This window comes from Medicago sativa, chromosome 6, assembly GCF_051527215.1.
Source record: "Medicago sativa cultivar Bolivia chromosome 6, Bolivia_mono, whole genome shotgun sequence".
Lineage (NCBI taxonomy): Eukaryota > Viridiplantae > Streptophyta > Magnoliopsida > Fabales > Fabaceae > Medicago > Medicago sativa.
The window spans coordinates 20,085,152-20,112,510 of record NC_140754.1 but is presented as its reverse complement, the minus strand read 5'-3'; the positions used below and the strand labels follow the sequence as shown (position 1 = coordinate 20,112,510).

Sequence of the window (27,359 nt, the reverse complement as noted above, 5' to 3'; positions counted from 1 at the left end):
TTGTTGAGTAGAGATTGGTTGTGTAGATGGATTGAGCTCGTCGTCCTTCACTGTGGTCTGTCGTGAGTCATTTTTATCAAGAGGGGGTGGTGTACACACCTTATTATTATTTTCGTCGTTTTTGCATTCTGGCTTCTTTGAGTTGGTTTATTCTTTCCGCGTTTTGAGTGTTCATGCTTTCTTGCTTCTCTGCGTTGTTGCGTTCAGGTATTGCTTCTTCACTAATTCTTTTAAAAGAGATATTGGTTCCTACTAAATTCATATTCATTTCAATAAGATTATCTAGGTATTAAATTGTTTAAAGTGCGGGCTTTCATATTAATTCTCTACTTCTCTTTATGTATGTATTTTTTAAAGATAAAAAAAGTCCAAGGAGAAGACTATGAGTGTGCTTAGTCTATGCCGAGATGTTGGATCACATGATTTTGAACATAACGTTAACTTAATTTCTCAACAAGGCCTTGAAATATAGTCCACTAAATATTTGTACATGATTTTTTCTTATCTAATGCCTTTGTTTTATTTAACTAGTTATGTTCATATTTTTATTTTATTGTTTTGTAAAAAAGAATTGGTTCATTATTTGAAAACATTTGTTGTAATATGTAGACGTGTATCCTTCATTATCATGCAATCGTTACCAATGTTGTGCAGGAAGTAAGCAAGGCAAGACATGGTGACATGTTCGTGTTGCAGTATGTAGTACGGTTGGTGCTTTGCTTGTTGATGGTTTCCCTTGTACAAAGTTGTTGGTTTCGGTATGTAGCTTAATTGTTATGATGTTGATATGTGGTTGCTTTTGCTCTGGTGCCTCCAAGTCCTGCTGTTGGGTTCTTGTCCGTTGATCTATCTACTGCAAGCCTAAGGAGTTTTAGTCTATAGAAGTGTTAGTTTTGCTTTTGGAGTTTTAGTCTTTCTTTTTTTAGAAATTTAGTTTTTATGTGGTTTAATGCTTTCTCAGTTGTACTTAGCATGTGTTGTAGTTTTGTAACTTTTGGTCCGTCTTGAGCTTGTATTAGTATTAATCAAATTTATTGGCTTATAAAAAGTCTCTAAATTTGTATTTTTTATCAAATATTTTTTCGTCAGGCATAAATGAAAAAATGAGAATGATCCAATTTTTTTGATCAAATTGTATTTTTTTTTCCTTATATTTGTTAAGGCAACACTTATGAACTGTTGCCAGGTATGGCAACAATTGAAAATCGACGCCCTAGGTTACTTTGAAAAACGTCCCCTCTTCCAAAACTTTAGGGGAAGATTATTAAAAGTGTTGCCAAAAGCGCGAGAAAAATGTCCCCTTTAGACTATAGGCAACGCTCGTATAGAAAATGCCTGAAAAGCGTCCCCTATTGTGTTTGGCAACGCTTTTCATAGTTCTGGCAACGCTTTTCAACTGTTGTTAGAGACAATAAATGGTGTAAGACATCCTATACCTTAATAAAAAAAAACTAAATAATTTACATAACATTTTAAATGTAACATGCAACAGAAACACATTAGTAAATTGATTTAAATATAGTTTATGATAGAATATTATATCGTAATTTGATCCATAATATAAATCCTATTTAATGGGATCGAGGTTTGATAGTTGTTGTTCATCTAATATATAGGGTTGGTCCCACATGTGAAATCACATTTTAATATTGAATGCATCTAAATTCATAACCCCTCTTGATATTAACTTATATCACACTGATTTTTTTAGGGATTATATGACACAGTATCATTTAGTGTATGTTTATTTCCACATTTTAAAGAGACAAAATTAATTTTAAAGGTTCCTTATAAAAACAAATATTTAAAGGTGGGGAATTTGTTTTGACTTGCTTGGATGTTTTTGATTAGATTTTTTTTCCGGTATCTCGATTAGATTTTATTTTGTATTAAAACTAGAAGTTGAAAACTTCGCCACTACAATTTATTTTATTATTACTGAAAAACCAAACTCACATTATGTGTAAGTCAGGATAGAACCTACAACATCAATGTGTCCTTTCATTCCCCATTACACCTTTTTATTCCTTTTATTCCCCTCATCAATTCCCTACTACTTCAACAAAAAGTTCCCTATGTATCACCTACTCCAAGAAAGTCAAAAAATGACATCTTAATATTATCTCCCACATTTTCACTATCCCCCAAAATTGATCCATTGTTCATGTTTGTTGCAGCTGACTCAGATGTTGAACCTTCTAAGTTTGAATCTGAAAGATTGGATTGATCCGCAATCTTAAGCTTTTCCATCTGGTACACATTGTCAAGCTCTCTCATAGCACTGCAAGCTTTGGCAAATTCAGCTTCTACCATTCTTTTTTGAAGTAAGCCTAAAAATATAACACAATAAAAAAAATCAACAATATGGTCATATATATATATATATATATATATATATATATATATATATATATAGTCAGGATCCGTTGACACCAGGTGTCAATGGATTCGTTGACACCAAATCTGAGCCGTTTATTTTATTTAATCTAATGGTTAGTAATTATTTGCTAAATTAATTTGTGTGATTTTTTCCAGCAACTCATCTGATTGCAACTTGTTTTTATACTCCATCTGCCATCAACACACACCAAAGTTCCATGAAATCACGTTTCTACTTAATTTAATTTAAAGGGTTTTCTATGTTATTAATTAAATGGTTTTCTATGTGATCAATTGAAACAAATCATATGCTAAAATTCAAAATCAGATTCCTCGAAATGATGTTTTTTCTCACTTGTTTCAATTTCGATACCAAAAATCCCTTCGGTAGTAAAAAAAACTTATCTAAATTACCCTAGTTTCACTAGCTTCCTCAAATTGGGATCGATCTCATGAAAATTGCAATCCATATGGGATGGGATAGATAACTCTTGATTTTTTGTTTGTACACCAGGAATTGGCAGCAATTCAATTTGAGGAATTAACCAAGAGAGAATATATGGAGATGTGAACAAGAATAAATCATGATGCATCATGTATGCAATCTGAGTTTTTGAATGGTTGAAAACCATAATAGTGTGAGATTGAGAGAAAGGGTGCACACACTGAGTTAATTTAGAAACTATTGTGAGCCTTTGATTAAATATAATGTACGGTTGAGATTTGGTGTCAACGAATCCGTTGACACAGGTGTCAACGGATCCTGTCTCATATATGGGGGCTGTTAACTTGCACCCACCTAAAAACACTAAGGTGCAAGTTAATAAGCTGCACCTACTAGTTATTTACTAAAACACCCATGTTTTTCTATTATAAACAAATATTATTTATGCTATTTACAAAAATGTCCTATTAATTAAAATAAAGTTTAATAGAGACAAAATGGTGTTTTAGTAAAGTACAAGTAGGTGCAAGTTAACAAGCAGCACCTACTAGTTATTTACCAAAACACCCATGTTTTTCTATTATAAAAAATATTATTTATGCTATTTACAAAAATGTCCTTTTAATTAAAATAAAGTTTAATAGAGACAAAATAGTGTTTTAGTAAAGTACAAGTAGGTGCAGCTTGTTAACTTGCACCTTAGTGTTTTTAGATGGGTGCAAGTTAACAGCCCCCTATATATATATATATATATATATATATATATATATATATATATATATATATATATATATATATATATATATATACATATAGGGGTTTGCTACAATAGACCCACCATTTTTTATGAAGGTCTATTTTAGCATAGTGCACCTTTTTCGTTAGACATAAATACCCATGATTTTGCTCTTTGAGAAAGAGAAAAGGAAGGGACAATAGTGTAATTCTGTTTTAATCATTAATGTTTTTGTTTTTCTTTTGACTGAAATCATTAATGTTTTTTATTGCCTTTTTTCTTCTTCTCCCTCTGTTTCATTCTCTCCCTCGTTCAGGTTCCTTTTTCTATTCTTGTTGCCAGTTTCATGAACTGCCATTCGTAATTTTTTATTAATCACTATCGCCAGAAACAAAATTCACGGAAGAAATTAACTATATTCCTTAAAACCCAGTTGAATCCATAACAAAAATTTCGAAACTTTAACAGACCCTGATCCAATTTTTAGAATCAAACTGTCTTAAGTATAAAAAAAAACAAGGGAAACAATAAGAAAGGAATAAAAAAGAAGAAATTTTGTGCATTTTTTAATATGAGTTTCAGGATCCACACAAGTTAAATATGGTTTTTGTTGTTAACGGATGAATGAAGAGATCCAAAAACTACTTCATTTTTCCAAATTCTTTGAAGCTAAACAGAGGTATGTGCCTATAACAAAGAAGCAAGATTAAGAGTGTAAGGTTCTTCATTTTTCAATGATTGATTGATTCATTATTACCTAAGAATCAACAGTGAGAGAATGGGAAAACGGGAGGAAGAACAAGGGAACAGTAAAAGAGACAATGAAAGAGAGAAGAGAACAAAAATAAAACATTAATGATTAAGACTGAATTACACAATTGTCCCTTCCTTTTCTTTTTCTCAAAAAGCAAAATCATGGGTATTTATGTCTAAGGAAAAAGGTGCAGCTTGCTAAAATAGACCTTCATGAAAAAGGGTGGGTCTATTGTAGCAAACCCCATATATATATATAGGCTTAATTGCATGTTTGGTCCCTTATGTTTATTTTAGTTTTCAAGTTGGTCCCTTACGTTTTGAAAGTTTCAAGTTGGTCCCTTATGTTTATTTTAGTTTTCAAGTTGGTCCCTTACGTTTTGAAAGTTTCAAGTTAGTCCCTTATGTTTATTTTAGTTTTCAAGTTGGTCCCTTATGTTTATTTTAGTTTTCAAGTTGGTCCCATATGTTTATTTTAGTTTTCAAGTTGGTCCCTTATGTTTTGGACCGACTTGAAAACTAAAATAAACTTAAGGGACCAACTTGAAAACTAAAATAAACATAAGGGACTAACTTGAAACTTTCAAAACGTAAGGGACCAACTTGAAAATTTTTAAAACGTAAGAGACCAACTTGAAACTTTCAAAACGTAAGGGACCAACTTGAAAACTAAAATAAACATAAGGGACCAAACATGCAATTAAGCCATATATATATATATATATATATATATATATATATATATATATATATATATATATATATATATATCATATGTCAAGTAAATTAATATATGATATTTAACATAAACTAAGACATGAGAGAAGGTAACAAAATTTTCAAGCAATTTAAAGGTTTAAATGAGAATCGTTGTTAAATGAGGCCGATGCAGCTTCAATCAAAGATGCAAAGACATAAAAAAAAAAAAAAATATGATATTGCAATAATTGTTCTAGCCGCGCACCAATATTTAAAATTGCTTGATAAGATAAAATAAAGGATTCAAAGTATACCCATTTGAGAACTAGGTAAAGGCCTAGTGCGGTTGAGATTGGATTCATCAATGGGGCTTGTGATGGCAAATTTTGCTGGGATTTCATATGTTAGCTTTTCCTTTCTTGCAATAGATGATAGTAGTTCCCTTTGCCTGCTAGCCTTGATCACATGGAAATTATTCTTTAGTGCATTGTCTGTCCTTCCAGGAAAATGTTTGCAAATGTGTGCCCATTTGTTACCATGAAGTGTATGAAGCTGCAAAAGCATCTCCTCTTCTTCCTTACTTAAAGGTTCTCTTTTGATGCTAGGATCTAGTTGATTAAGCCACCTTAATATACAAATTTTCCCTGCAATTACCATTATCACAAAAAAAAAACTAAACTTAATGTTAAATTACAAACAAATATTGAAATTAAAGAAATTTATAATCAAAATACAATACTTATGCAATTTTAATGAAAATACTAAGCGTACGGCTTGAAAATGTTCAGTTTTTTGAATATTTATTTTTGTAAAAAATAAATAAATTCAATATAAATTATTAACAATATTAAAAAAAACAATTTGGTTAAAAAATAAATTAATAATCTTATTGAAATTTTGATAAATAAAAATTTGTTAGGTAGTGTAGGATCAGACCTGATCTTCCTTGTAGTTTTTCAGCAATGTTGTTCCAATCTTTAGCACCATGGTCAGCGATAAGTTGTTTAAGTTTATCATCTTCAGATGGTTTCCAATGAGCTTTGGAAAGGTTAGTGTTCCTAAAACTCCCCCCATTTTTTTGGACCATGCTCTCATTAGGTTGGATCACCAGAGGGTTTGAAATCCCAAAGGGTATTTTGGACTTTTCAGACTCATTGATTCCACCATGACTCGAAATCCCAAAGGGTATTTTGAACTTTTCAAAACCATTGTTACCAACATGACCCTGAAGGCGAGTAGAAGATGATGATGGAAGAGAAATTTTCAAGTCCAAAGACAAACCATAACCATCATTGTTCAAGTTTAATGAACTCATGGTGATAAAAAAAAAAAAAAGCTTTAACTTTAGAAAAATGAGATATCATTTGGGATGAGAGTATTGCGCTTTTATAGACGTAATTATGGTATGTACAGACAAATATTTAATAATTTTTTTGAAAGCGAAGACTAACATTTAATTAAAAGTATAAAATTTGATTAAAAAATCAATTAGTAGGTTTGACGTTGATTTATTTTTAGGGAAAATTATAAAAACCTCCCCTAAGGTTTATCTAAATGCAACTAACACCCCCTCTATTTTTATAAACATCAGCAACCTCCCCTGGCGTTAAATCTACTAAACTGCCGTTGCATATTCTTTAATTTCTTTTTAGAATAATTTCCAGAGAAACCACACGAAACCTGTTATGTTCGTGTTCACGGATTCTCGTCATTCTTCCTTTCTCATTGTCTAGTTATCTCTATATTGATGTGTGGTTTCTATCGATTCATCCATTACTATTATTTTATTCAGTCACTATTCCATCTTTCCTTGCAATCTTATGGTTTCGGCGTAATTGTTTCGGTAATTTATGGTTAAACCACTTACTTCTTCTGCTGTGACCGTGTCACTTATTCACAAGAAGGTTTTCTATAACTATGCAAAACATTAGTTTTCTCACATTACAATTAGATAAATAAATTAGATTTTATTCTTAGATAATTATCACTTTTTTTAAAGAAGATAATTATCAATTTTTTTCAAAGTTAAAATTTTGATCCGAATTATTTCTCATGACAAATCATTGTTTATTCCTTTATCTCATATTATGTTAAAGAATAAAGCTCAGAAATGTAGAACAATGGCTTTACTCAAATTCATGTGCTATGATGTTGGAAATGAGGTATGTGACATTTTAACGGACGACTGACGGTGTTAGATTGGAAGGGTGGTGTTTGTCACCCAAAATATAAAGTAGGGGAGGTTTGTGTTATGTTAAAAATTAGAGGGGGTATGAGTGACATTTTAGCAAACTTTAAGGGAGGTCTTTATAATTTTCCCTTATTTTTATTATTTAAATTAAAAATTATTGGACAAAAACGTATTTGTTGCCACAATCACACGCCCTTCAACCACGCGCTTTAACCTTCCATTCATGAAAAAGCTCCTTCCATTCATGTAAAAGCTCAAAGTAGTAGCTTCAATAATACCACGCGCACATATCCAACACATATCCATCACCAAAGAAAAAACAATTATTAAGTTGAAGAGACTCAAATAATCTCATTCAAATGTTGTTAGGATTTAAGTTCGATTTTTTTTTTTTAAGTTGTTTTGAAAATTAATAAGATCGTATAAGAGTGTTCCCTCAGTAAAATCGTATAAGAGTAAAATATAATGTCTGTCATTTTCGAAATTGATTTTGTGGTAAGAATAATGGAATAGGAGTATTCATAATTGGAGGATATTTCTACATTTAGCCTCAAGCTAAATAGACATGCGTATGATGTTGTAAAATATGGTACCTAAATATTTAGCCTCAAGCTAAATAGATATGCGTATGATGTTGTAAAATATGGTACCTAAATATTATATCTATTTCTCTTCACTTTTTGTTAGTATTGCTTACTATTTTTATAACATGAGAGGTGTACTAGGAGCTAAAAAAATTTCCACGTTACAATGATATTTGAAAAGATTTTATAAAGATCGACATACATCAATTTAGAAACCAATTTACATATCAATTGATGAGTTTGGTGTAATATAAAAACTATTTAATATCAAGTGGTTCTCTTGTTTTATAATTCTTATTTTAGAAAGTACTAATATAGTCGAATTTTTTGAGGGACTAATATAGTAAAATTGAATACAAGAAAAGCGTATGGTTTATCTGTTTAAATGGTTTCCAGTGAGCTTTGGAAACTTAGTGTTCCTAAAACTCCCTCCATTGTTTTGGACCACGTTCTCATTAGGTTGGATCATCAAAGGGTTCGAAATCCCAAAGGGTATTTTGGACTTTTTAGACTCGTTGATATCACCATGACTCAAAATCCCAAAGGGTATTTTGGACTTTTCAAAACCATTGTTACCAACATGACCCTGAAGGCGAGTAGAAGATGATGATGGAAGTTGAGATGGAAGGGAAATTTTCAAGTCCAAAGACAAACCATAACCATCATTGTTCAAGTTTAGTGAACTCATGGTGATAAAAAAAAAAAAAAAAAGATGCTTTAACTTTAGAAAAATGAGATTTTTTTCTTCTATTTTCAAAATGCTATTAGTTGTGAAGAAAATAAGCAAGTAAAAAAGAAGGTAAAGAAAGACAAATCAAAGGATAAAATAAAAAATACAAAATGAGTCGCATGAATAAGACAAGAAAGACAACATTTAAAAAAAAACTAAAGCACAAATTAAAAAGAGGTGTTTTATTTAGTTATTCTCATTTCCTACAAACTTAAGAAAAGAGAAGAACTAAGCAAAGAAAACAAAAAGAGTAGAGCCACATGGTTCGGTTTACTCTTGATGTGAGATATCATTTAGACGTAATTTTACTCTAAGGCTTTGTTTGGTTCGCAAGATTGAGGAAGAAAAGATTGATTGTGGATGGAAAGCACGGAAACCAAATATTGTTCCATAGTTTGGTTCAAGGGAACAATTAAAAAGGAAAGAAAGTAATGTGGGACCCATGCCTAAAAACCTTTCTGCGCTGCTGAGGAGGGAAAGATTGAGAAACAACCATTTTTTATGTGAAAAGTCTAAAACGCCCCCAACTTAAATTGTTTTTTATTTACTTTTTACTATTCATTTTTTTTTTATAGGTTATAGCTATATTCGTTTGTTGTCTCCTCTTTATTTTATCAACTCACTCTTTCATTTTTCTATGGCATACAATTGGACTACTCACACCTAACCACAATATGTTTATGCTTTATATATATAATTGTCTTCAAGGGTATTTATGTCAATTAATAAATATGGATCTTTCTTTCCTTCAACTTTCTATTCCACTTTCTTTTATACCAAACAATCAAAACAATCCCCTCACTTTCTATTCTTTTTCTTTCCTCATTTAATCTTTCCTTACTTTTTCTTTCCTTTTACTTTCTTTGATCATCCAAACAAACCCTAAATGTTAAATTACAAATAAATAGCGAAATTAAAGAAATGTCTAATCAAAATACAATACTTATGCAATTTTAATAAAAATACTAAACGAAATGTTCAATTTTTTAAATATTTATTTTTGTAAAAAAATTAAATTAAAAATTAATTATTAACAATATAAAAAAAACCATTTCGTTAAACAATAATTTAGTAAAATTTTTAAAATTTAATAAATAAAAATGTGTTATGTTGTGTAGGATCAAACCTGTTCTTCCTTGTAGTTGTTCAGCAATGTTGTTCCAATTTTTAGCCCCATGATCAGCGATAAGTTGTTTAAGCTTAGCATTTCAGATGGTTTCCAATGAGCTTTGAAAGGCTTAGTGTTCCTAAAATTTCCTCCATGGTTTTGGACCATGCTCTCATTAGGTTGGATCACCGGAGGGTTCGAAATCCCAAAGGGTATTTTGGACTTTTCAGCCTCATTGTTACCAACATGACCCTGAAGGGGAGTAGAAGATGATGATGTAAGTTGACATGGAAGGGAAATTTTCAAGTCTAAAAAGAAACCATAACCATCATTTTTCAAGTTTAGTGAACTCATGGCGATAAAAAGAAAAGCTTTAACTTTAGAAAAATGATTTCTTTTTTCTTCTATTTTCAAAATGCTACTAGTAGTGAAGAAAATAAGCAAGTAAAAAAGAAGGTAAAGAAAGACAAATCAAAGGATACAATAATAAAAAATAAAAACTGAGTCACATGAATAAGAGAAGAAAGACAACATTTTAAAAAAAAAAAGCAAAAGCATAAATTAAAACGAGGTGTTTTATTTAGTATTCTCGTTTCCTACAAACTTAAGTAAACAGAAAAACGGAGCAAAGAAACAAAAAGATTTTGTTTATTCTTGATGAGTGAGATATCATTTGGGATGAGAGTAAAGCCCACATGATTTTCTTTACTCTTGATGAGTGAGATATCATTTCGGATGAGAGTACCACGCTTTTATAGACGTAATTGTGGTCTATGATGACTACTTTTTAATATTTTTTTTGAAAGCGTAGACTAAAATTTAATTAAAAGTAAACAAATTGATTAAAAAATAATTTAGAGGTTTGACGTTGATTTATTTTATTATTTCAATTAAAAAATATTGGGCAAAAACGTATTTGTTGCCACAATAACACGCGCTTCAACCACGCCTTTTAACCTTCCATTTATGCAAAAGCTCCTTCCATTCATGTAAAAGCAATAATACCACACGCACACGTACAACACATATCCATCACCAAAGAAAAAACGATTATTAAGTTGAAGAGACTCAAATAATCTCATTCGAATGTTGTTAGGTTTTAAGTTCGATTTTTTTTTTTAAGTTGTACTGAAAATCGATAAGATCGTATAAGAGTGTTCCCTCTAAAAACTCGTATAAGAGAGTAAAATGTAATGTCTATCATCTTCAAAATTGATTTTGTGGTAAGAATGATGGAATAAGAGCATTGCTTACTATTTATGAGGGTGTCTATTTCTCTTCACTTTTTGTTAGTATTGCTTACTTTTATTTTATAACACGAGAGGTGTACTAGGAGATAAAAAAAAATTCCACGTTAAAATGATATCATATTTGAAAAGATTTTATAAAGATCGGCATACATCAATTTAGAAACCAATTACATATCAATTGATGAGTTTGGTGTAATATAAAAACTTACTATTTAATATCAAGTGGTTCTCTTATTTTATAGTTCTTATTTCAGAAAGTACTAATATAGTCGAATTTTTTGAGGGACTAATATAGTAAAATTGAATACAAGAAAAGTGTATGGTTTATCTATTTAACAAAACAAACACATTAGTGTGTGTCATGTTCATGCAATTCAAGAACCGCCCGTGTGGATTGTCAGCATCACTGAACATTTCTTGTTATGTTTCTCGGGGTTTGAGGAAAACTAAAACATGTTTGATTTTTTGTGCAAATTGAAAACTGCTTTTGCTTTCAAAAGAAGAAAAAAGGAAACCAAAGCAGAAGGGGAAAACTATATCATTGTCTACGGTGAGAGACCTTGATAGGTCTCTGATAGGATATCTAGAATAAGGAATATAAATGTGGTGACTCACTTAGTTCTAGAAGGTAGTATGACTCATCTTAATCTAGAAAGGACCTTTTAGGCATATTCTATTAGTTAGTTACTAAGCAATGCTATTGTGTAGCCGTTGTAGTTATCTTACTATGTGTATGCACAAGTCTATATAAGCATTGTATGTCTCATGAATTAGAATCAATGAAAAATATAATGAATTTCCTTTCTTTTATCTCTAGTTTTCTCTCTTAATGTCTGGAGTGTGATCCCTACTTGAATTGGGTCGTATCATTTGGTGCTTTCATTCTTGAACTTCACCTTCCATGGAAAAACCCCTTTACACTCACCCTTTTTACTCCACTGTCCCGACCATACATAATCCATCGCCATTATCCAACCCTTACACACCATACACAACGAAGATGTTTTCCATTTTCGACGGTAGCAACGAAGATGCCTACTGGTGGATCCTCTGTACTGAAAGTTATTTCAGGGCAACCGGAAAATCCGAGATTGCAAAGATGATGGTGGCTGCACTGGCCATGCGCGGTGAAGCTCTCAAATGGTGGCTTTGGTGGTCTCACCGTCACCCACAATCCGATTGGGACACTTTTACCACTGCTCTTTTGTGGCGTTTCAAGCCTGAATGGCGTCATCTCTTACCGGTGTTACATGAGGAAACAGAGGAAGCATGTGAATCGTCAAAGTTGGAGGTGAAGCCTTCCCGAGTTGACGATTGTGTTGTTGATGTCGTAACTGACATCGCAAGTGAGCACAATCTCAATTCCCCACCATGCTCAAATCTTTTTGAGAAGCCTCCCATCACTCTCGATGTGGTTGATTCTGTCACTACCATTTCAAACAACAAAGATGCAACAATTTTGGAATACGCTTCCACAGATGAAATTGAAGCAGCAGATGGAGTTCGTGAAATACCCAGTACCATCGCAGCTATTACCGGAGTGAGGAAATCCGAAATTCAAAGTAATTGTCAAACATCTGTGAAGCCATCGGAGTCGGCGCTGAAGCTACTTAACATCAACACGTCTCCGGCACCGCAATCGACGCTGAAATCACCAGATCCGCCACCAAAAGCATCAGATTTTTTCCTAGCGCAGCAACCACAATCGCCGATCTCTGCTCTACTTCCACCGTCGTCCTTGCCACCAAAGCCGCCGGATATTCTCATAGCTCCGACTCCAACTCTACCTCCGGCGCCGTCAAAGCTACTACCACCGCCCAAACCACCGGATTTGCAATTTCCCCCGCTGCTGCCACCGAAACCACCTGACGGAAGTGTTGTTACAGGTACTGACTCACCATCAGATTCTGTTACTTCAGGTCTGCTCAACTCAGCACATCGGTCTTTATCGGAAATCGTATTTGAGAACCCATCGCATTTCATCCTCAATTCTGAAATTCCATTTGTTTCTCTAGCTCTTACAATGTGTTGGAATGACTCAACTAGAGATGAAGCAATTGTTGCTCATGCAATTTTTCTTCCATTGCTTACTTGTAGTATTATGATTTCCATACTCAATGTTGGTGAGTTCCTGGGTTTCGGAAGGTGAATCAAACGAATATACCAACACTGGATTCTCAGTGTTAGGCCACCACCTGTTTGTTAAAATAACCCTTCCACCCATCTTTTATTCCAACACCTACTACATGTTTTCTATAATGCCAATCAGACCTAACCTCTTTCAAATCTTGGAAATATTTGTTACTATGTTTGGGAGTTCATCATTAGAGTCATACCTACTCTCCTTGGATAATGTTGTATCAGTTGATGTCAATGTTGATGATTTGAACAATATGCATTTTCCATCTACCTTAATTGGTGCTAGAATCATGGCTCTACCAACAAGCATGAAAGTTCCTGACCCAACTTTTGATATTGATATTATTAGCTTTCTTGTTGTCATCACTGAAATATCTGTGGATATTATCACGAGTCTTGACAGCTTGAATCATCTGTCGGAATCATTGGTTTGGGTTGTCGTTCAAATATTGTCGTCAGTTGTGTTGTCTTGGTCGAAATTGTCCGTTCCACATTGCAGTGAAAAGGAAGAGGAGCAGATAATTCTTATTCAGACCAATTTTAGAAAGGTTGGTGATGATAGGATCAGTGTAAGCAATACTCTTATCTCAGGATGTTATTCAAGGCTTATTATTCTTCCTTTTGAAATTATTGTTACAACCATTGTTAAGCCCAACACTCCCATTTGCCATGACTTACTCGTTATTGGTATTCTGCCTTGCAACGGCATGTTTGGAGCCAAACAAATTCCTCTATTGATGAGCAACAGGCATATTCAAATTATAATGAGAAAGGGGTACCCACTTGTTGGAATAGGGGACTCAGCATGTGTTGTAGATGGATCAAATGAGATAATTTTTGACATTGTTGGCTTGTCCACTTTTCTATGTAACCCATATGGTTGTGATGCTTGTAGTTATTATGAATTCCCTGTGCTCTATCATGGTTCTCAAGGTATATGCTATCAACTTCTTGTTGTCAATTTTGGGGAGGATATTAGTGATTGTGATATTGACTTTGGTGTTTGGCCCAAGAGTGATAACATTAGAGATCATATAGCTGCACTTAATTCTAAGCAATCTTTTATGGTTGAGTACATTGGACTAGATATGTTGATTTGTAATCACATAAAGCATGCACCACTTGTAAGGTCTCATGATAAGAGCTCTTGGAAATTTGAAAGACTTATTTATCTAGCTTTTGGGGGATTGCAAGGCTTTGCATATAACCATAAAGATCTTGCTGATGCAATTCACACATTTGATACTGGACATTGTCTTGGCAATGCATTGGTTGTTACTAAAATTGACAGCTATGAGATCCATTTAGCTGTGTTGTCAACTGAAAATTATGGAATGGAAAATTGGGATTTGTTACACGCTTCTTTTGCTAACAATGCCATTGAAGTTTTGAAGGCTTGGCTTCACAACATTGAATGCACCATGGTTGGAGCTGTTGACTGTCCAATCAGTTTTGGGGCAATTGGCCAAAATTATTTCAGAAAATTTTCTATTTCTTGTCATTTTAATATTGGGCAGCAACAGAAAAATTTGGGGAATGTTGAAAAAATCAACGATGACACCAAGGCAGAGTTGATTAAAATGGTGCAAAAGCAATTTGTATTGTTTTTTAGGAGTGGAAGAGAACAACAGTGGGATCCCAGTGGATATCTCAGCACCTCTGCATCAGCTAGTTGGTCACCATTCAAGGTATGGGATCCAGGAAAAAATTGGTTCCATGAGCAAATTGCACAACCTTGAGGACAAGGTTGATCTTGAAGGGGTCGGTAATGATAGGATATCTAGAATAAGGAATATAAATGTGGTGACTCACTTAGTTCTAGAAGGTAGTATGACTCATCTTAATCTATAAAGGACCTTTTAGGCATATTCTATTAGTTAGTTACTAAGCAATGCTATTGTGTAGCCGTTGTAGTTATCTTACTATGTGTATGCACAAGTCTATATAAGTATTGTATGTCTCATGAATTAGAATCAATGAAAAATATAATGAATTTCCTTTCTTTTATCTCTAGTTTTCTCTCTTAATTTCTGGAGTGTGATCCCTACTCGAATTGGGTCGTATCAGTCTCCTACCGTGCATAAGTGTCCAGAACCATTAGATTGTGAAGGTCCATATTAACTATCATGGATGTTCAACACCATATTTTTCCAATTTTTGTTGTTCAGTTCATCCCTTTGTTTCTCTCTCTGCGTTTTCTTTCTCTCCATTGTGATACCACCGCATTGTTACAGTGTTTGATCATAATAACAACTAACATCACCAGATTTAGATGTTTATTACCCATAATAACTACTAAAGACAACAAAATTTATTACCCCACAGTTATGAAGCACGAACACTCCTTTGATTAGGCGTGACCCGGTGTCGGACACATGTTATGTCCGACAGTGACATGACACTGACACTTGTAATTACATTGAATTATGTGATTTTTTAAATTATTAACTGTGTCGGCGTGTCAGTGTCCGTGTCTGTATCCGTGCTTCATAGCCCAACAATAATTTCATTTCATTGACCTTCCTATTAAAGACAACAAAAGAAACAAATGTTTATACTTAGTGGGATCTCTTCCTACAATTCAAGAAGGTGAATTTGTGAAGGAAAAACTGGTCATAAGTTTGATGAATGACCTCATAGTTTTTTAGATCTTAATGGTTCAACATACTTAACTTTAAAATGTTTGCAATAAATAATAGAAGCCCTAATGATCCAAACCCTTGGTGTTTATGTTTAAAACACATTGACCCTATTGTTGTCTTGGTGGATGATCAGCATGTTTCACTCACTATAAATGACAATGGAAATGATTTTTGTTTTTCAGTGGTTTATGCTTCCACAAGTTACATTAAAAGAAGGTCATTGTGGCAAGCTTTGTCTTCTGTTCCTAACAGTTACAACATGCCTTGGTCATACATAGGTGACTTTAACACTATTTGTGGTGCCCATGAGTACAGAGGGAATTTCTTGCCTGCTAAGTTACCAATGGCAGGGTTTCTAAATTGGTCTGATTCACATAATTTGATTCATCTGCCCACCAGAGGAAGCATCTACACTTGGTCCAATGGAAGAGGTGGTGTACACCATACAGAAAAGAGATTAGATAGAGTGATTTCTAATCAGAATTTGCTCAATGTCTGTTTATTTATTTACTACTCCACACTCACTAGATTCAGATCAGATCATTTTCCTCTATTATTGGAGATCAAATTCCAGAACATCAGGTACATTTCTAACTTTAAATTTTTGGAAATGTGGTCTTACCACAATGATTGTTCCAGTTTTATAAATTCGGTTTGGAACAAGCAAATTTTTGGTTCACCCATGCAGATCTTAAGTCAATAGCTTAAACTACTCATTGGTGAACTAAAAACTTGGGATAAAAATATTTCTGGAAACATTCACATTCATGTGAAAAACTCAGTTCAAAAGTTAGACTCTATTCAAGAAGCAATAAGAAATACTGGCTACAGTGACATTCTTATGAAACAAGAAAAAGATGAAAAGATTGAACTAGAAGCTGGTCTAAACATGGAAGAAGCTTATCGGTGTGAAACAACATGAATCAAATGGCATAGTGAGGGAGACAGAAACACTTACTTATTTTCATAGAATAGCCAAGATCAAACAAGCCTACAAGAAAATTAACACTCTCAGAGTTGATGACACTATCAATACTGACTAGTTCAAATTGCAAATCAAGTTGTTTCACACTTTACTAGTCTTTTTTCAAGTGAGAATGTGGTTTAAGATGATGGGATCATTGAAGAAGTCATTCCATCTTTGGTGACTGAGGATATCAAGAAATTGCTAACTATGTTGCCTTCAAATAATGAGCACAATGCAGTGTTTGCAATGAATAAAGATAGTGCTCCAGGGCCTGATTGATTTGGAGCTTTTTTCTTTCAGACTTACTAGAGTATAATCAAAGAAGATGTTTGTAATGTTGTTCTTCAATTCTTCACAAATAATTGGATCATGCCAACCTTTAACTCCAACACAGTGGTGTTTATTCCTAAAATACCTAATGCTTATACCATTGGCTAGTATAGGCCAATTGCAATGGCCAATTTCAAGTTTAAAATCCTGTCAAAGATTCTTGCAGATAGATTAGCACAAGTACTTCCAGAGATCATATCAAAAGAACAAAGGGGATTCATCAAGGGCAGCCAAATTAAAGAGTGCATTTGTTTGACCTCAGAAGCCATTAATATGTTGCATAATAAATCTTTTGGTGGAAATTTGGCAATCAAGATTGATATTGCAAAAGCTTTTAACACAATAGACAGGAATTTTTTGCTAAGTTCTTAAAAGCTTTTGGTTTTAATGAGCTTTTTTGTAATTGGATCCACACCATATTACATTCAGCTAGGCTTTCTATATCTATCAATGGTAAGCAGGAAGGTTACTTTGCTTGCAAGAGAGGTGTCAGACAAGGTGATCCTTTATCACCTTTGTTACTTTGCTTGGCTGAGGAAGTTTTAAGCAGGGGTCTCACCAAATTGGTCAATGATGGACAGTTGAAACTGATAAAAGGTACTAGATCAGCTCCAATTGCTTCTCAAATATTATATGCAGATGATGTAATGTTATTTTGTAAGGGAACTGCTGCAAATATTCAAACTCTATCACAGTTCTTTCAAAGATATGCACAGGCTTCAGGTCATATCATCAATCTTTACAAGTCAACAATTTTTGTTGGTTCAATCACAAATGCTAGGTTGACTCAAATTGCTGAGAATTTTGGTTTTAGCATTAGAACCATGCCTTTCCTTTATTTAGGGGTGCCCATCTTTGAGGGTAAACCTAAATCCTATTACTTCCAACCTATTATATATAGAATCAAAGTGAAGCTTGCTTCTTGGAAAGCTTCATTGCTAACATTTGCTAGCAGAATTCAACTGGTGAAAAGTGTTGTTCATAGTATGTTAATTTATTCAATCACTATCTATTCTTGACCATCAAGCTTAATCAAAGCGCAAGAGACATACCTGAGAAACTTTATTTGGTCTGGTGACTTGCACAACAAGAAACTGATAACTATAGCATGGAAAACAATTTGTACACCTCTGGATGAAGGGGGTCTTGGTATCAGATCACTTTCCAAATTAAATGAAGCAACCAATCTCAATATATGCTGGAAAATGTTACAATCAGAAAATTAATGGGCATCTTTTTTGAGAAGTAGAGTTCTTATAAATAACAAGTTCACAGGCTACCATATTTTCTCTTATGTATGGAGTGGCATCAAAAACTCAAGCTTATCACGTTTTGAATAACTGTAGATGACTTCTTGGTGATGGCCAGAAGATCAATTTCTTGACTCGTGATTAGTGTGGAACCCCTCTTGTTGATTTGTTTCAAATACCGCAGAACTTGCATCACAATTTACAATCCAAAGTGAATGATTATATTATCAATTCTCAATTGCATGTTCGTATGGAACTTCAGGTAGCCTATCAATCTTTAATGAACCAGCTAAGTAAAGTTACAATTCCTTGGAGGCTAAGTTTATCTGGAAAGATTCCTCTTCAGGAGAATTATCATTAAAAGATTGGTCCAAGATAATTTGGAACTCAGCAATTCCTCCTTCTAAATATTTTCATGTTTGGATAATGATCCATGACAAGATGCCAACAGATGATAACCTTCAACTCAAAGGCTTATCTTTCCCATGATTGTGTAACTTATGTGGAAAGCAATCTGAAACTACAAAGCAACTTTGTCTTCAATGTTCCTTCTCTATGTCTTTGTCGAATCGGCTCAACAATGTAATCAACCTAAATATCAAATTATCTTTTGTGCTAACCATCATTGATATTTTCAAGAGAGGGTGGAGTCCCCAAGGTAAGTTAGTGATTGCTTCTGCAGTCATTAATACTTTAAATGCTATCTGGTTTTGTAGAAACAATATTAGATTCAACAACACCAATCCTAACACTAGAGCTTCGATAAACATGAACATTGCCAATACCTCTATTTCAGGCAACTTAACCACATTAACCACATCAAACTCAATTCCTGACTTTGTTTTGCTCAAAGCTTTCAATTTTAACTTTCTTTACTCTAGAGCCCCTAGAACCATTGAAGTTTTATGGCAACCACCATTACAATCATGGATAAAATGCAATACTGATGGTGCAGCCTTGGGGTCTACTGGTATTGCAGCCTGTGGTGGTATATTTAGAAACTGCATATGGGAAAGTATAGGATACTTTGCTTATAACATTGGAGTGGCTAATGTTGTTTTTGCTGAAATTCTTGGTGTCATTTTAGCTATTGAATTTGCATATAGGAGGAATTGGAGCAATTTATGGATTGAAACTGATTCTATGCTAGCTTCCTTTGCAATCAAGTCATCCAACATTGTTTCCTGGAAATTAAAGAATAGATGGGATAATTGCTTGCTTATGATTAGTAATATGCATTTTGTGATTACTCACATCTTTAGAGAAGGTAATCATTGTGCAGATAAGCTAGTCAATTTAGGTTTAATTGTGGTTAATTTCACTTGGTGGGACTATGCCCCTACAGAAATATTGGGAGACTTAGGTAGAAATAGATTAGGTCTTCCAAATTTCAGGTTCTATTAATGTTTTGAGGGTCAGGTTTAGCCCCCCTTCTTTGTAATTATTTCTCTTTTTAATATATTATGGTCACTGTCCCCCTAGGACAAACCTTTTTGCTTTAAAAAAAAGCACAACACATTTTGATTATATTTCATTAAGATTATATTATCCTATAAATTTAAATATTTATTTAATATATAGTGAAGAAAAAAAACTAATTATCTATTATATATATGAGGTTATGATAAAAGTTGGATGTCATATGATGAGTTTTTTTCTTTAAAGATAAAGGAAATTGTAGCAGTAGCTACAACCCCTTATGATAATCAAGGAAAAAAAAGAAGCAAAACAAGAACAAACAAAAGTGAGGGGGGGGGGGGGGGGGGGGGGGGGGGACAAACAAAAACCTCCTAGGATCTAACAAAATCTAAAATTAGGAAGACCTAATTTATTCTTAGAGAAGTCTGGCACAATTTGAGAAAGCGGCTGAGTAAACTAAAAGTGAGAAGATAAAGATAAACCAATGTTAGCTAACTGATCAGAACAAGTGTTGCCTTCTCTATGAATATGAGTGATATTGAAATTAAAAGAGGACAATAAATACAGGCAGTTGTCCCATCTGTTTTGGAGTTGCCTTGGGACGATCTTAGAAAACTTGAAAGACAAAAAAAACTAGCATGTAATCAGTCTCAAGCCATAAGTTTCGTGAATTCATACAATGAGCAATTTCAATAGCTACCGTAGCACCAATGAGTTCAGAGTTAAAGGCGGAATTGATACCAAGGTTTATGGCTAAGGCTCCAAGGAAATTTGACGTTGAATTTCGGAATAGACCCCCATATGATGACATAAGTGTATTATTCATTGAATCTGAGACGAAAAGATTTACAACATTTTAGAGAACAAACTTCTAGCAATTCTTATTTTATTCATATTCTTACTAGTAATTCATATTTATTATTACTAAGAAATGAATATATTATTTTGGTTGTCTACCCTTTCATCTGGACAACCTAAGGGACAAGTGTGACTATTTTAGAGAACACACTTCTAGCAATTCTTATTTTATTCATATTCTTACTAGTAATTCATATTTATTATTACTAAGAAATGAATATATTATTTTGGTTGTCAACCCTTCACCTGGACAATTGTCCCTAAGGAACAAGTGTGACTATCTACGTGATCATTTGGCATATTTGGTTTCAAATATGGGAGGAAATAGGTCACACCACCCGTCAGGGGCCTATTACTAGGCCTAGCTCATTTTTTTCTTCTGGATAAGCCAAGAGAAAGGACATGAATCAAGAGGAAACACGGACATCCCAACTAGGTTGGCACCCTGGAGAACCTCCATCCTATGCCGCCAAAATCAAAATATTATTAAAAAAGGGGGAAAAAGTATATACGAGAGGGGGGGGGGGGGGGGGACGGGACTAGGCCAAAACCCTAAAAAATGCAAGAAATAAAAACAATAGATTAGGGGAATCTGTAATTAGGCAGACCACATATGTACCAAAAGAAATCAGAGCCCAACACTGGCGGTAAGACAGTCAGCCAAACTGACCAATGAACTGTGCGCCCCAATTTAGCTAACCTATCAGCAACAGTTACCTTGTCTATAAATGTAGGACGAAACTACCTGCACACCAAGACTACATGCATTATGCCAGTGATTACGAAGCAGAATCGGAACCACAGAGGGCTGTTCAAAAGCCATCAGAGCACTAGTAAAATCACTCTCTAACCAAACATGTCTCCATCCATTTTTGCCAGCAAACTTCGGAGCAAACATAAATCCCCAAATCTCCGAAGAAAAAACAGTAGCGTCTCCCAAATTACAAGCAAAAGCACCAAGAAAAGTACCTAAATGATCATGGAATAAACTGCCGCAAGCCGCATGATTACCAACGACGGACCCATCCGTATTAACCTTTAGCCAAGGGGGAGACGGAGCCTTCCAATGCACCGAAAAAATGTCCTTGATTCTTCTGTGGCGCACAACAATAGAGAAGGAGTCAAGGAGAGGGACATCTGACAACAAGAAATGACCAACCGAATGGTTCCCACTCAATGACACTAAAGCATGTAAACAGACTTTAGCGGCATGTACAGATACCGTATCCATATAGAACCGTAACGAATTGCAATAGATCCAAATAATATGTAAAGTATGTACTATGACAACCACAAATAACTCATTTATTAACTAGATTAGGCTTAAGCTTTTTATAAAGCTCATTAATTTAAATAGGCTAGACTAAGGCATATATAAAAGCCTACAAGGTCTACCAGGCCGACACATATATATGTAATATATACTCCTTTATATTAATAAATATTTGGTTCCTTCAAATTTTTAATACCACAATTTATTCATATATTTGCAATTTTTTTTTTACAATTTGAGGTTTCTAATGAGTTACAAAACTCTTTTAATACTCTATGATTTCAATTCCAACGACTACACATACTTTTGGGTATCATCCTCTTAATCTTTTACTATTGTCATTCTCATCTTATTTCAAATTATAAAGTAAGGAACCCTATTAGCAACAGAAATAAAAGGCAATAGATCAAATCTATGCAATACAAGCATATTAGCCTCTACAAAATGGATGTACAAGTTTTATAAAATTTTATTAGATATACATGCAATATAATGGATGTACATGTTTTACAAAATTTCATTAATTTATTAACCTTTTAAGAAATATATGCTTCTTAGTATTTTCTTTTTTTAAAATAGGTCAAATGCTCTATTTAATTTATTTTAGTAGAAATTAGACTTTTAGACTGGTTAATAGGTCAAGTCAGGTTTTTAAAGAGGTTAGACCAGACTTAAAATAAAGTGTTTGAAAAAGCTAATACACTAGACTTATGCTTTAATTTTTTTTCAACTAGGCCTGACCTATTCCCACCCCTAGTTTCACACTTGGCGATCATGGTTTATTGACCGTAATTCAGTAGAATTTACGGCGGATCCATCGTAGACTTTTCTGACTTCGGGTCCTTTGTGTTGCACCCATATCTCCCTGCTTAAAATGGTTGTGACATCAGCTCTTTTTTTGGGTCGAGGTCCAAAGGAATCCGCGGGGATGGCAATTGGACTTAGGCTCGATGGGTACCCGCAAAAAATACCCACAATGGATAGGGTAAAACTCCACTTTCATGGGTCCGGGCTTGGGTCCCAGTATTACCCACATATTTAAATGGGTATGGGTACGGGTAAGGGTACTATACTGCCCAACCCCACAACCCGCATATACATATTTATATATAAAAAAATTGTTTTTATACATATTTATATAATATGATAAATAATTTGTTTATTTTTGGTGTATAATTAATTAATTTAGCTATTTAAGCCTAATCCTAAACCTAAAAACTACTTAATACATTAACTGATCCCTTTTGCTGGTATACAATTTTTGAAGGATGTTTTGGATGTTTTTTTTATTTTGTTAAATACTACTATCCGTACTATTTTATGAGTTGATTTGAAATTTTCTGAACCACAGTTTTATTTCAATTGTGATATTTTTATTGTCTTTTCATAGTTAACGTGCAGGTAATTGGTGCGGATATAAGCACCTAGGTGTCCATAGGGCATGGAGAAGGGTACTAAAGTTAGTTTCCCACGAAGATACGGGCTCATGTACGAATATTTTTTACAAACGCATGTACGGGGAAGGGCATTGTAATACCCTACCCATAGGGTACCCATTACCATCCCTAGGAATCCGCTTCACGCCTCTTTTATTTTCTTTCCCTTATATTAGGCTCTTGTCCTTGAAGTTTCTCTCAGAAGGTTTGCTTTAGCCGCAACGGTTGTTTTCCTTGTAATATTTTAATTACCTTGACTAAGAAATGAACTAAAGAATTATGTTTTACTTAGCTTTTATAAAATATAATTCTTTATTTCATTTTATTTAATTTCCTATATTTACTTTAATTTATATACTTGGAAAACAACCGGTTTTCCTTGTAATATTATAAATTATACTATTTTATTTTATACCTTTTAAAGTATATATTTTTTACTAATATAAATTATAGCAATAAATATTTTCAGATATTATACTAAAATTAATTCACATACTAAATAAATGGTCAACTTTAATTTAATGCATACTTTTTTTACACACTAAATAATTTAAAAAGTATAAAATAAAAATAAAAATACGAAGCGATAGACATCCTATACCTTAATAAAAAAACTAAATAATTTACATAACATTTTAAAAAAACATGTTAGTAAATTGATTTAAATATGGTTTATGATAGAATATTATATCGTAATTTGATCCATGATATCAATCCTACTTAATGAGTTTAAGGTTTGATCGTTGTTGTTGATCGAATAGGTAGGGTTAGTCCCACATGTAAAATCACATTTTAATATTAAATGTATCTAAAATTCATAATCCCTCATGATATTAACTTATATCGCACTATTTTTTTTTTTAGGGATTATAGGACACTAATTCTTTTGGAGTTATTCCCTATGCTAATTTCACCTGTTTTACCTTTTACTTCAATATCATTTAGTGTATGTTTATTTCCACCTTTTAAAAAGTCAAAATTAATTTTAAAGGTTCCTTAAAAAATTAATTTTAAAGGTGGTGATTTTTTTTTTTGACCAAAGCAAATTTAACTATTATCATTAATCAACCAATGTTCAATACAAGAAGGATAAGAATAAAAAATACGGTGACTAGCCCAAGAACAGACCGCCCTAGCTAAAGTATGAGCAACCATGATCGCTTGTCTCCTAACAAACTTCACCACGAAGTTGGAATGTAAAGATAACCGATAAATAATACTAGAAACAATAGCATAGAACTCTGAATCACCATGGCTTGAAGACGATAGAGCTTGCAATAGAGTAGCTGAGTTCGACTCGAAGACAACCTGGTCCCATCTATTCCCCTCAGAAAAGTGAATGGCATCGAGTAAGGCTAATGCCTCCCCCTCCAAAACTGACATATTTTCCCTCTGCCATTTCGTTTGAGCCCGAATAAATTGTCCACGGGAGTCTCTAACACAACACGCAAAAGATGTAATATGGTTACAGTCATGGAACGCGGCATCCACATTGCACTTCAACCATGTCTCGCGCGGTTTCTCCCAAACTGAGTTGTTACCTTGCTCTCTATTTTGCCTGGGTTGCACAACCGATAGTGAGGGTTGTTTATAAACCTCCTGCCATTGCTGCCATGCATCTATTGATGTCCTCCCAATGCTTGTTGAAGTATGATCAGCGTCATTCCAAATGACATCGAGTAAGGTGGTGAATTAGTTTTGACGTGTTTGAATGTTTTTTATCAGATTTTTTTTCCAGTATCTCGATTAGATTTATTTTTCTATTAAAAACTAGAAGTTGAAAAATTTTCCACTACAATTGATTTCACATTAACTTTTTTTTAATATAGTACATTTTATAGAATCAGATATTTCATTTCCTAAGTTCTCTTTTAGCACTTCTTGTGCTAGAAAGACTAAGATAGTTGGTTAATATATTTCATTTTAACTTAAAAAAAAATTCAAATTAACCATTCGAATTTATTTTATTATTACTGAAAAACCAAACTCACATTATGTGTAAGTCAGGATAGAACCTACAACATCAATGTGTCCTTTTATTCCCCATTACACCCTTTTATTCCTTTTATTCCCCCTCTTCAATTCTCTAATACATCAACAAAAAGTTCCCTATGTATCACCTACTCCAAGAAAGTCAAAAAATGGCATCTTAATCATATCTCCCACATTTTCACTGTCCCTCAAAATTAATCCATTGTTCCTGTTTGTTGCAGCTGACTCAGATGATGAACCTTCTGAGTTTGAATCTGAATGATTGGATTGGTCTGCAATCTTAAGCTTTTCCATTTGGTTCACATTGTCAAGCTCTCTCATAGCACTGCAAGTTTTGGCAAATTCAGCTTCTGCCATTCTTTTTTGAGGTAAACCTAAATATATAACACAATAAAAAAATCAACAACATGGTCAAAAATATATCATATGTCAAGTAAATTAATACTGTATATGATATTTAACATAAACTAAGACATGAGAGAAGATAACAAAATTTTCAAGCAATTTAAAGGTTTAAATGAGAATCGTTGTTAAATGAGGCCGATACAGCATCAATCAAAGATGCAAAGACATAAAAAAAATGATATTGCAATTATTGTTCTAGCCGCGGACCAATATTTAAAATTGTTTGATAAGATAAAATAAAGGATTCAAAGTATACCCATTTGATAACTAGGTAAAGGCCTAGTGAGGTTGAGATTGGATTCATCAATGGGACTTGTGATGGCAAATTTTGCTGGGATTTCATATGTTAGCTTTTCCTTTCTTGCAATAGATGATAGTAGTTCCCTTTGCCTCCTAGCCTTGATCACATGATAATGATTTTTCAGTGCATTGTCTGTCCTTCCAGGAAAGTGTTTGCAAATGTGTGCCCATTTGGTACCATGAAGTGTATGAAGCTGCAAAAGCATCTCCTCTTCTTCCTTACTTAAAGGTTCTCTTTTGATGCTAGGATCTAGCTGATTAAGCCACCTTAATCTACAGCTTTTCCCTGCAATTACCATTATCACAAAAAAAAATTAAATGTTAAATTACAAATAAATATCGAAATTAAAGAAATGTCTAATCAAAATAAAATACTTATGCAATTTTAATAAAAATACTAAACGTACCGCTTGAAAATGTTCAATTTTTTAAATACTTATTTTTGTAAAAAAATTAAATTAAAAATTAATTATTAACAATATTAAAAAAAACATTTCGTTAAAAAATAAATTAGTAAATTTTTTTAAAATTTAATAAATAAAAATGTGTCATGTTGTGTAGGATCAAACCTGTTCTTCCTTCTAGTTGTTCAGCAATGTTGTTCCAATTTTTAGCACCATGATCAGCGATAAGTTGTTTAAGCTTAGCATCTTCAGATGGTTTCCAATGAGCTTTGGAAGGCTTAGTGTTCCTAAAATTCCCTCCATTGTTTTTGACCATGCTCTCATTAGGTTGGATCACCAGAGGGTTCGAAATCCCAAAGGGTGTTTTGGACTTTTCAGCCTCATTGTTACCAACATGACCCTGAAGGGGAGTAGAAGATGATGATGTAAGTTGAGATGGAAGGGAAATTTTCAAGTCTAAAGAGAAACCATAACCATCATTTTTCAAGTTTAGTGAACTCGCGATAAAAAGAAAAGCTTTAACTTTAGAAAAATGATTTTTTTTCCTTCTATTTTCAAAATGCTACTAGTAGTGAAGAAAATAAGCAAGTAAAAAAGAAGGTAAAGAAGACAAATCAAAGGATACATGAATAAGAGAAGAAATACAACATTTTAAAAAAAAGCAAAAGCACAAATTAAAACGAGGTGAATTATTTAGTTATTCTCATTTCCTACAAACTTAAGTAAAGAGAAAAACGGAGCAAAGAAAACAAAAAGAGTTTGTTTACTCTTGATGAGTGAGATATCATTTGGGATGAGAGTAAAGCCCACATGATTTTGTTTACTCTTGATGAGTGAGATATCATTTGGGATGAGAATACCACGCTTTTATAGACGTAATTGTGGTCTATGGTGACTACTTTTTAAATTTTTTTTTGAAAGCGTAGACTAAAATTTAATTAAAAGTAAACAAATTGATTAAAAAATAATTTAGATGTTTGACGTTGATTTATTTTTATTATTTAAATTAAAAAATATTGGATAAAAACGTATTTGTTGCCACAATCATACACGCTTTAACCTTCCATTT

At 33.3% G+C, this 27,359-nt stretch overlaps 2 protein-coding genes across 3 annotated transcripts; one reads left to right on the top strand and one right to left on the bottom strand.

The window, feature by feature from the left end:
- Positions 1–1,961: 1,961 nt before the first annotated feature.
- Positions 1,962–27,124, bottom strand: LOC146913552 (uncharacterized). 2 transcript variants are annotated; one of them, XM_085716741.1, is made up of 4 exons: positions 27,058–27,124; positions 26,456–26,690; positions 25,843–26,172; positions 1,962–2,330 (listed from the first exon to the last, which is right to left on the bottom strand). In XM_085716741.1, exons 1-4 carry the CDS (start codon positions 27,100–27,102, stop codon positions 2,074–2,076), a joined length of 867 nt encoding a protein of 288 aa, XP_085572867.1. In that variant the 5' UTR covers positions 27,103–27,124; the 3' UTR covers positions 1,962–2,073. The 2 variants fall into 2 exon arrangements, with proteins under 2 accessions (XP_085572867.1, XP_085572866.1); XM_085716740.1 differs by lacking the exon at positions 1,962–2,330 and adding an exon at positions 25,129–25,555.
- On the top strand, positions 11,686–15,021 carry LOC146913553 (uncharacterized). Its single transcript, XM_085716739.1, has one exon. The coding sequence runs from the start codon at positions 11,777–11,779 to the stop codon at positions 13,022–13,024; it is 1,248 nt and encodes a 415-aa protein (XP_085572865.1). The 5' UTR covers positions 11,686–11,776; the 3' UTR covers positions 13,025–15,021.
- Positions 27,125–27,359: the final 235 nt, after the last annotated feature.

Excerpts from the sequence above, each read along its gene's own strand:
- LOC146913553 (XM_085716739.1), top strand. The coding sequence starts at position 11,777 with ATGGAAAAACCCCTTTACACTCACCCTTTTTACTCCACTGTCCCGACC.
- LOC146913552 (XM_085716741.1), bottom strand. The coding sequence starts at position 27,102 with ATGTGGGCTTTACTCTCATCCCAAATGATATCTCACTCATCAAGA. Across the intron at positions 26,691-27,057 it reads TGATATCTCACTCATCAAGA|GGTCATGTTGGTAACAATGA; the intron begins GTAAACAAACTC and ends ACTCCCCTTCAG. Across the intron at positions 26,173-26,455 it reads ACAACTAGAAGGAAGAACAG|GGAAAAGCTGTAGATTAAGG; the intron begins GTTTGATCCTAC and ends TGGTAATTGCAG.